General features: G+C 38.5%; 1 protein-coding gene across 2 annotated transcripts in view; it reads left to right on the plus strand.

Annotated features, from left to right (window-relative positions):
• The window catches only part of PLOD2 (procollagen-lysine,2-oxoglutarate 5-dioxygenase 2), a 50,689-nt gene extending 45,718 nt beyond the window's left edge, over positions 1 to 4,971 (plus strand). For both annotated transcript variants that reach the window (XM_040566920.1, XM_040566921.1), the window contains 5 exons: positions 157 to 222; positions 1,189 to 1,293; positions 2,182 to 2,328; positions 2,570 to 2,695; positions 3,820 to 4,971. In XM_040566920.1, the coding sequence (XP_040422854.1) occupies positions 157 to 222; positions 1,189 to 1,293; positions 2,182 to 2,328; positions 2,570 to 2,695; positions 3,820 to 3,975 (600 nt within the window). In that variant the 3' untranslated portion in view covers positions 3,976 to 4,971. The remainder of the gene's footprint in view (positions 1 to 156; positions 223 to 1,188; positions 1,294 to 2,181; positions 2,329 to 2,569; positions 2,696 to 3,819) is intronic.
• Positions 4,972 to 11,316: the final 6,345 nt, after the last annotated feature.

An 11,316-nucleotide genomic window follows, 5' to 3' on the forward strand; every position in this document is an offset into this window, starting at 1 on the left:
TTCATGATTTAGACATGATGAAATTCATTTCTTCTGTGATTATAAGAAATCGTTTGTGCTTTCAGTAGAGCACATGAACAGAGCACAAATGATTCTTTTTTTTCTATCACTTAAAGAACAGACGAATTTTTAATCTTTTAAAATCATTCGTTCCAGGACTGGAAGGAAACCTACATAAATCCCAACTATTCAAAGATCTTCACGGATAATATAGTAGAACAGGTGGGTATAACTATTGTTAGACAAAGAGTACTTGTCTTATTTTTGGGATTGACTGATAATAAGTTGGTATTATAGTAGATGTTTCCATGCAAATGTTGTTTTGGTGTGTGGCTGAACAGTTTGAGGTTTTGGACCACTACTAAACTTCTGTCACTGTGAAAATTGAGATGAGAGAAGTCCAAAAAAATTTGTTAGATTGTTCAGAATAATGTAATTGTAGAAGTAGAGCCTTCTCCAAAATAAAATTGTAGTTTGAGTGAGCTAGTACCACTAGCAAAAGACCTAATAAAATTTTTGTAAGGGATTGTTGTGGTTTTAGTATCTAGTAAAGTCAAGCTCTTACAGATGCTTTCCTTGGGGTTTGCATTTCCCTATGGATTCTATAAGATCTGGTAACCATCAACCCAAGATGAAGCCTTTTGCTGGATACTAAGTTTTTTTCCTTCCTGTCTGTCTGCTTGCTTTCAGGTAACTGGTCTGGACACAGTGCTTTTAAGATAATTGTTTACCAGTGTTGGATGACTATTTTTGTGACAATTAGGCATAGTGTTTTAATAAACTTGGCTTCATTAAAAAGCTGGGATAAATTGTTTTTGTATTTGAAATCATGTTAATTTTGAAACAGGTTTTTCTTAATAGTTCTTATGTAGAAGACTCAGGCTATTAGACCAACCAAGACACAGAATATTTGGGTACACTGATGCAGCTGTTAAAGCTGAGTCACAACTTCCAAGGTAACTCATAGCTTTTGCTTCATTCTGTGAAAATACACTTGTGGACAAAGACAAAACTTTATTATTTAAATAGATCTGAATTATGGCTCAGAAGAGAGTGGCTGATATTCTTTAGTGACCAAAAAAGTGAAAGTGTTGTTGGCATGAGCTGGTTTTACAGCTGAAAATAAAAGGTAACTGTTGTAACTTAACTCCACTAAAAGAGGTGAATGTAGATTTTGTGTTTTCATAGCCATGTCCAGATGTTTTTTGGTTTCCCATATTTTCTGACACTGCCTGTGATGAATTGGTAGAAGAAATGGAACATTTTGGACAATGGTCTGGCGGAAAACACCAAGTAAGTGTCAGCCTACATAAACATTAAGAGTACATTTATAATAAGTCACAGTGTACTGCAATAAACAAACTTTCCAACAAATGCTAATGACCTGAGACATCTGCTGCATGGTATAAAAATGCCTAGTTTTGTCTACTATGTAGCTTGTTGTTCAGTAGTTTTTGAGACATTCCTCAATTAGCCTTGAAGTAGCAAATTCAGACTTTAATAGTACTGCAGCTGCTGTAGTAGTTATCCAACAGTTATCTAGGGCTGATCTTTGATAACTGTTCAGAGAAGTTTTACTCATTCACCTCATAAATCCTGATTTGTCAGACTTGCCCCCCTAAGTGGTTACCCACAGGTGTTAGGAGATACTGTGTTTGAATTTGCACCAGGTTCAAAGTATTCATAACTACTGCTTAAATCCAAGTTCTAAAAGCAGACAGGTTTGTCAATTTTGCAAATGCTTGCAAAGGAGATATGTTGCAGTCATGATTTTACTGCAGGTTGCAGCCTCTAGAAAGTCTTTTAAAAATGCTTTTTTCTTAAAATTATTTTAACATATTTATTATCATGACAGTTGGGGCCTGTGCTCTGATCTGATCTAACTTTTTGCATCTACATCTCAATAATTAAAGCCAGTTCCCTAGTGAAACTCTTATTTACAGGCAGAACATCCAAATACTGACTCACCTTCTAAAAAAAAATCCTGTTCTTGATCGTTGATACTTCAGCAATTTTTCTCACAACAGTTAGCTGTGAGATTACTATATGCTAAGCTTAGATATGCCCAGTAAAGCACTGCTCTGTTGCAGTTTTGTGATTCTGCAGAATCATGAATGTTTGTAGAAGTGCCAGAAGCATTCCATGCCCATATTTCAAGACTATTTATGGTGTTTTCATTAGGACAGCCGTATTTCTGGAGGTTATGAAAATGTCCCAACCGATGATATTCATATGAAGCAAATCGGACTGGATAATGAATGGCTGCATTTCATTAGAGAGTTTATTGCACCAGTGACACTAAAAGTATTTGCTGGCTATTATACCAAGGTATGTGTTTAAAAGTATTGCAGATAATCTCTAAATGCAATTACTAATTCTAAGTATTTTAATGAGTGTATCCTGTTTAGGTTGATCGGCACACTTACAAGCAACGTAGCAGTAGTTATAGATGAATATTGTGTTATTAACTCAGCTTCAAATGGAGAAACAAAAACAGCAACAAAAAACCACCTTATGTGTGACTTGGAAGTTTGCATGTTGAAGTCTGACTATATATATTTTGTTTCAGGGATATGCTTTATTGAATTTTGTTGTAAAATACAGCCCTGACAGACAGCGGTCACTCAGACCTCATCACGACTCCTCTACATTCACGATCAATATTGCACTCAACAAAGTAGGAGAGGATTTTCAAGTAAGTTGGCAACAAACTTACTGAATTTAAAAAATGTCATTCTTGGAGCGTCTAATATTGTTTTCAACGTAGAGCCCAAATGGACACACTGAAAAGCTGTGTTGAAGGGGAAAAGATGTGCAACACAAGCAGACATTTTATTTCTTGGTGGTTTTGATGAGAACTAATTTTTCTCTGTTGCGGGATCTATGCCTGTTAATGCACTAAAGTTGAATTGGTCAAAATGGCTTTAGATGGTGGAGGAAAGGAGTTTAATAAAAACTGTTCACTTTTAAGATGTTCACTTTTAACACTTTTGAAATGCATAATGTAGTGAAATACAGTTTTTTCAAGTTTTTTTTAAATACTACCAAGTTCTCTTAAGTGGCTTTTCTTTACGGTTTTTTCTTTTTTAAAAAATTCATTAGGTCAGCCACAAAACCAAAATTTTCAACTGTACTACTTTCTTCCCCCCGGCGCGTGTCCCCCCCCCCCCCCCCCCCCCGCCGAGATAAATTATTTTTTGCTATGATACTTATTCAAATAAAACAGCCCTCAGGAAATGGAGACAGGGCAGTAACAGTAACATCCAGCTTTCTCTGGTAGAGAAACTTAACCATTATAAGGCTGTGTCCTGTATCATTTGCACTTGCACTTAACACCCATACGTATATTTCTCAAATTTATTCCTTTAGAAAATATTGCTTCAGTTTGAAACCAACAGCTAGATTGATTTATTTAATTAGCAGTGTTTACATGCTGTCCTGGATAGAGATGCAGTTCTAGAACAGGACCTATGAACATTGGTTTGCTATTCTCTATCATCTGCAGTAATGTTACTGAAAATCTGTTTCTCAGAGGTGCAGCTTGAATGAGTTGGTATCCAGGGAATGCTAAAGTAAAGCAAGGGGAAGTCTTAATTATTGCTAAAGCTTGCCTGTTACATGTTGCTCTGAAGATGGTGTAATTTGAACAATATTTTTAGTATGGATAGTTTAAACAAAAAAACAAAACAAACTTATTATTAATCATAGGCTATTAATAGTATATTTTAAATTGTGGATAAATATAAATAACCTATTCATTCATATAGAACAGGTAATGATAAATAAGTGTGGTGTTGGTTTTGTTTTTTTTTGCTACAGGGAGGTGGATGTAAATTTCTTAGGTACAACTGCTCCATTGAGTCACCCAGGAAAGGATGGAGCTTCATGCACCCGGGAAGACTTACTCATTTACATGAAGGACTTCCTATCTTGAATGGCACAAGATACATTGCAGTATCGTTTATTGACCCGTAATTTCATTTTGCCCTCTTCAACACCAGTGTTTGATTCTTTACCTAAACATTTATTTATAGTTTTCTTCTGGAAGATGGTGATACAAGAAATTAAGTTACTGTTCCTAGACAGCAGGGTTACTTTGGGCTAAATAACAAAAAAAAAAAAGTTTTTAAATTTCTCAATATCTGCTCTGAGCCTTGAGTCACAAAGTAAACATGTCCTGTTTATTTTTCCATTTTGCTGTCTTAAAGAGTAGGTGAGGAGGAAAAATGGAAAAGCATTTTACAATGAATCTGTTTCTGTTCTGGAAAAAAAAATCCTAGATGCAAAATTATCTGAAACTTGTGTTTTTTATTCAAGTGACACATTTAAAATTGTGTAGAGTGTATATTTGGTACCAACTAATTAAAAAGCACAGCCTAAAAACAAAGTGAATGTCATATGCATTTATTGGGGTTAAGCAATAATTCCAGAGACTGGTATATATATTTAAGGGAAAACATCTCAGTAGCCTGTTTTCTTAAAGTACTGAAATGTGCATCTTTAGGGGAAAAAAATGCAGAGATGGAGTAATAATTAAATAATTTAGCTAAGGAAAATGGTTTTATCATTTGTTTTAAGAACTCAACCTGTTAAAAATTTACTTTTCTTCACCAAGTGACCTTCACTTAAAATAGTTATTTTTCTAAGTGTGTAATTGAACCCAATTGATGCTAGAAATTTGATGTTTATTTTCGCAGTGATGGTAAATTTTAATAGCAGGATCTTTTATAAAGACAATTTTCTACTCGTATTTAAAGTTACTTGAATTTTGTATCAGGAAAATGAAATTGTGGAAGTCCCTTTTAAACCTAAGGGTCTTAACTTGCCGTTTATTTTAAAGAAATACGTTTAAAATATTCCTACTGTATCTACTGTTTGTAATTTAAAGAAACTTGAAGCAAACTATCTCAAAGTCTACCGTGCCAAAATGCACGTTGAAAAATCTTGTGAAAAATAAAAGGTAATTTTAAATTAATGTAACACCTTGTGGTGGTTTTACTCGGGTGGGCGGCCGAGCTCCACCATAACCGTGCTCTCACTCCCCCTCCTCAAGGAGGAAGGGGGAGAAAATACAATGAAAAGGGCTCAAGGGTTGAGATAAGGACGAGGAGATCGCACAGTAATTATTGTGATGGGCAAAACAGACTCAGCATAGGGAGATAGTAAGATTTATTGCCTATTACTAACAAGCTAGAGAAGCGAGAAACAAAGGAAAGAAACCAGAAGCACCTTTCCCCCCCCCCCCCCCCCATCCACCCTCTTCCACCTCTTCCCCCTGAGTGGCACAGGAGAATGGGGGTTATGGTCAGTCTATAGCGCTGCTTCGCCGCTGCTCCTTCTTGGTCACTCTCATCCCTATGCTGTGGGGTCCCTCACACGGGATGCAGTCCTTGCTGAACTGATCCAGCGTGGGCTTCCCACAGGCAGCAGCTCTTCAAGAACTGCTCCAGATATGGGTCCGTACTATGGGGTCCACCCCTCAGGAGCAAACTGCTCCAACCTGGATCCCCCACGGGCAGCAGCTCCTGCCAGGTCACCTCCTCCTGCATGGTCTCCTCTCCACAAGCTACAGGTCTGGCCTGGAATCTGCTCCGGCAGGGGTCTTCCACAGGCCGCAGCCTCCATTGGTGCAGGTCCACCTGCTCCACAGTGGTCTCTTCCACAGGCTGCAGCGTGGAACCCTGCTCCACCGTGGTACTCCATGGGCTGCAAGGGGACAGCCTGCTTCACCATGGTCCTCACCACAGGCTGCAGGGGACTTTTGCTCCGGCGCCTGGAGCACCTCTCCCCCTCCTTCTGCACTGACCTTGGCACCTGCAAGGCTGTTCCTCACTCTCCCAGCTGCTGTGTGGCGCAGTGTGTTTTTTCCCTGTCTTAAATATGCCCTCACAGAGGCGAAAACAACATCACTTATTGGTTCAGCTCTGGTCAGCAGTGGGGCCCTTACCTAACATGGGGCAGCTTCTAGATCCTTCTCACAGAAGCCACCCCTATGGCCCCCTGCTACCAAAACCTTGCCATGTACACCCACTACACACCTTTTGCTTGAATGTATTAGGATTTTTTTGCATGTTGCCCTTATTCTTACAGAAGTTATATTTATTGATTATTTTTCAAGGAGTTCTAGATGCATTTAGATTGCTAGAAGCTTCCCAAGATGGTGCTGGTTTTCAGCTTATTTGCTTTGTTACTGTTACTAAGTTACTTCTCTTGCGAGTTGGCACCTATGAACCAAATATTGCGTTACACTTTCAGAACAACTCCAGCAGGATGGATGTTTCTTGTCTGTGCCCAACTTTATTTTTAGTAGAGAGGCTTTTGGTCTAAATAGTAAATCACTTTTTGCTTGCTGAAGAAGCTTCATATCAAGTTTCCTAAACAGAAGTTCTACTTGGAGCTGAGAGGATTGGGAGAGAAGTTCAAAGACGATCATATTACCCCAAACATGTATGTTTATTTCCCTACCAGGTTGTTTTGAGAAGTAGGTTGTAACCATACCTGAAGTCACGCTGAAGCAAATACATCAAAAGGTGGTAGCTTCACTAATACACAAGTGAGCTGGCTTGAAAAGAAATGTTTTCTCACAGGAAACTCTTTGCTTTCTTTTCATTTCCCGTACACTTCTCAACCCTTCTCCATTTCAGGATAATAATCAGAGGTTGACAAATGTATCCCCCAACTTTCTTTCCAGACATGAAACACCTCTTAATGAGCATCTGTGGATATATAGCCTGTGCTTAGGCAAATGCTACAGACCAGAAAATCTTCAGGACTTTGGAATGAAAGCAGCCTTTGTTAATTGCATTTTTTTCTGAGCATTTGCCTGCAGTCTGTTAGTCTAACTCAGAACAGAGTAGTGTTATTTATCACTGGATCAGTTAAAGACAGTTTAATTCTACATGGAGTTTTCTTGAAAAGCTGCAACAAAAAAAAAAAGACAATCCTTTAACACAAAACATGGGAAGTTTTTAAAGGGTTCTTTCATAACTTGTTTTATGTATTTTATACTACTCAGTCACATTAGATTTCTTTCTGCCTTTTCCCCCCACAACATAAATATTTGTACTTATTGTTAAATTTGTTTTCATCTGTTAATTCACTTGCAGATGTAATGCTTTATTTAATGTATTGCACACTCATTGGAAGAGATGTGTATACCCATGCTTACATTACTAAAAATTATCTTTTTAAGAAAAATTCTTGACAAGGTTGTCCACTTGCTTGAATTGTACAGAGTTGTCTAAAATCACTTCTTGAGAACTGACAGATACCAGGAAAAAAGATCTTAATTGTTCACCTGAATTCATTCTGAAAGCTTTGCTACACTGCTATTATGTCAGTGCACTAGCTCAAACTGTCACTATTAAGAAACTATTTTTAATTTTCATTAATTTTAAAAGCAGTTTTAAAAGGTTTTTCAGTCCCCTAACAATGTTTGTTTTGAGACATGCATATGTGCCTCAGAAAGAAAGCAGTAACTTTAATCCCAGAAGTGTATGAGAGAGTATGAGAGACCTTGGGAGTACAGGGACATGAAGGTGCTCTGCAACAGATGAGACATTTGTAAAGTATCTGGTTTGTTTTGCTTTCACTAGCTTTATTTTTCACTGCTAAGTACTTGAATGGTGTGGGTAAGAGGCAGTAGAAGGGGGCGTATGGATAAAGAGGATTTCTTAACTATTTTAACTGAAAGGATATAGATTGTCTTCATATTTGTGAGACTCTGCTACTTCTAAATAACATTCAGGATGCTTAGTAATACTTTCACACTTTTAATCTTTTACATCACTTACAACAAGGAATTCCAATATTTGTCACTTTTTTTCCCCGAAGTATTACTGCTCCACTCTTACTGTGAACTGATAAGAATAAGACTGACAAGCCCAAAAGAAAGATGGATTTTCAGTAAGGTAATAAGAAGTCAATTTGTGCTTTTTCATGTCTTTTTCCCAGTTTACAGTATTCATGGAATAAATGTTAATTCAAAGCAGAGCTTCCACAATAGCTTTCTTTTCAATGTGTAGGAAATAAGGAGATAAAGATACTTAGAGGGAGAAGTCTAGAAAGCCCCCCTTAATGAGTAATTCTGGATCTAATGAAGCAGACTGTCTTGTTCAACAGTAATGGAGAACCTTGTAACATTATCAATTTTCAAAATCCACTTCTTGAATACAAATCAAACATTATACACAATTGGAAAGAAATGCTTCTATCATCTTAATTGAAACCTTTTTTGTTACCTGTATTCTTTTTTTCTGTAGTTATATTCCCATTTGATATAGTTTTTAAGAACTGCATAAATACATCCCACTTACAGATTGATGTCTATCTTTTAGTGATTCTTGGGAGGGGGAAATGAGGAGGTGATGAGTCAGTGCTCAGGAAACCTCAAAATTCTTCCCAGAGAATTGCAGCATCGGCACAGCTGCACAGCATGTTCCTTGACTAGAAGGAGATCTGAGAAGCAGTTGATTTTTTGACATGTTTCTAAGGCTGCTATGTGTAGAGAGTTGATTGTTGTTTGCTTTCTCCCTCAATAATTTATTACTTTTGGAAAGTTAGTTTCCTAGATTGAGCATCACTTCAGAGAAGCAGTTCTGCCTGTGCTTAAAGCAGTACCTCTTGGGATTATTTTGCACCAGAAACAAATATGAGATAAGCTATCTGATAAAAGCATATTTGTATCAAGCTATTTAATAGATTAAGGTAGGAGTTCAAAAGTAGGGTTTCACTCAGCATGCTTACAGCCTTTACTGGCATCAGTCCAGATTCAGAAGCAGCAAAGCTGCGACCTGGCCAGCATGGAGGAAACTGGTCACATCATGGGCAGCACTTTGATCCTTACTGAGTTTAAAATCCCAAGTGTGAGAGCATTGTGGCTTTTCAAAGGAAGGGTCACAAGCATGAAGCAATATGTGTGAGAAGTTGGGGCAGAAAGTGTTAAGTATAAGCTACTGAAAGCTAATTTTAACACTTAGAAGAATTTGCAGTAGTGGTGAATGCAGTGAGTGGGTGCAAAATGCAATGCTGAAATTCTGGCACGGCCAACGTAGAGACTCATCTTTGAGTCGCTTCTGCAAGCTCAAGGGATCATGAGATATATAAAGCAAGTTGGTCATTCTTTAAAACACGTACCACGTAAAGTGGGTCAGGCAGTCAAGGTCCTAATACCTAAAACATTATTTTGCCTTAAAATTTCCAGATTCATATTGTCTCAGACTTTGCTGTGCCATCATGAATTAGAATAGAGATCTTAATAGCACTACTTGCAACAAGAGAAAATTCTCTCTTCTTATACTTGTGCAGCTGTACGCTTAGTCTGTATGAGTGTTTTGGCCACACGAGGTAGGAACTCTTGGTTCTCTTTGCCTGTGCCCTCATCACTCAGGCATATGTACATGTGCACGTTACTTTCCATCCAAACTGTGCCCCCCTTTGCATCTCATTCATTTGTTACATCTCAACTTTCCAGCTGGGACAGGTTAAAAAAGGCACTGGTTTTGCAGGGACAGGGGAAAAAAAGGCACTGGTTTTGCATATACATAGGCAGGAGCGAGGGAGGCAGAGACAAGGAATCTTTGTTTTAAAGCCTTCTTGAATTGTAAAATGTAACTGCTCCTCCTGTGGCAATGAAAGATGCCTTAGGAGAGGAGGTGGTGAGCTATTATATATCAAGGGTCTAGCTGTGGTGTGCTTCCCTACGAGGCATAGAAGATATTTCCTGATAACCTTGTTTTTTTGCAGTTTATAGAGCCAGTGGAATGAGATGGACACAGTGAGCCACTGGTGAATGCCATTCCCCTGGTACTGCAGGCGAGCCTTCTGTCCTGTCCTGTCATGTGGCTGGTGGAGCAGGTAACCACTGAGCTGCTTCACTGCTGTGGTACGTGTTCGGTGAGGGTTTTTAGTCTTCACCTCATGATCCATCAGTCCACGTGAGTGTAGGAACACAAATCCATGCTTGATCTCTTCCGAAGCCTGGCTGTATCTTGGCCTTGTTCAGCAAAGGGGATGTTTTTCATTGTGCTCCTCAGACTTGGAAAAAGGGGTTTCCCACGTTCTGAAAGCTAGGGAGCACAGGGAAGCACGCAGCCAAGGCTTGATTTTAAGTAAATAAACTGACATAAAGGAACTTTCCAGGAACTAACTGATCCACATAAAAAGAAATTCTAAAGGAGAAATAGGAAAACAAGATACAAGCTGAACACAGAGGTGAGGGAAATGCTGTGCATTTTGCATCGGTAGGCAGACATAAACTACCTGAAGCTGGAAAACGCAGACGTGGAAGGCTGAATAGAGATACCACTGTGTTTCCAAAATAGCTCTGCAGGTATTCTTGAAATGTTGCTTGAGCAAATAAATGGTTCTATTCTTGCCAAGTTGGTCCCATTCTTATTTACTTTTAGTCTGAAAGGAACAAAAAAGCCATTATAAAGCTATAGCACCATTCAAATGTTGGGAAAGAGAAGCTCTTTTTTTCTTTAAAAAAAAAAAAGATTATATTGCAGAGGAAAGGGAAACTTTACAGCCATTAAGATGTCAAAACTACTCCCTACGTGGAGAATTTTTTTATGACCAGAGCCCTGAGGAGGCACTTGAGGAATGTCGTCCAAATACCGCACCCTGAAGGCCTATTTTTATTTTTGTATGGATTTAGCATTCTTTAAAAATAATTCTCAAAAAAGATCAGGAAGTACTCCTAGCTGCAGACTTGCTTCCTGAAGGGTCCTCTCTTCATGGACAACCAAAAATACGAGTTAGCATAAAGCACAGGTATTTGACCATGGGGCTGGACTTGCAGCCTTGTGATCGTTCCTCAGCCAGGAAGCTCTCTGGGCATGCTACTGCATGTGGCACCGTTGCCTAACGGGGCTCGTGCCTGGCATTAAAACTCCATGACAAGTAAGTTATTCTAGGCTAACAGTTAAATAAAAGACAAATAGAGGAATCTGTTTTTGAATAGATTTTAAGCAATAATTTGAATTTGTGAATGCAGGTTGCTGATACAAGTATTAATTTCAGCTGGAGTGAGTGTGTGTGTACAGCTTCAAAGTATCCTTTACTTGGAATTGTCTATGAGTTGATAAGTTAGCAAAAAATTCATACCTGAAGTGCTCATCAATTTCCTTCATGCAAAGCAGGTGATGTTGGTTTGTATTGAGACTCTTTGGGTGCAGAGGATGTCAGAGAGGTCTGTGAGGCCTCAAATGGAGGGGAGGTGGTGAATGGGGTAGTCCTTTAATTGGAAGAGACATTGAGCAAGGAGGCATGAAATGAAAGTAGTGGGTCCGAAGCTTTTTTGCATGACACGTATTT

Source organism: Cygnus olor, chromosome 9 (assembly GCF_009769625.2).
Source record: "Cygnus olor isolate bCygOlo1 chromosome 9, bCygOlo1.pri.v2, whole genome shotgun sequence".
Taxonomy (NCBI): domain Eukaryota; kingdom Metazoa; phylum Chordata; class Aves; order Anseriformes; family Anatidae; genus Cygnus; species Cygnus olor.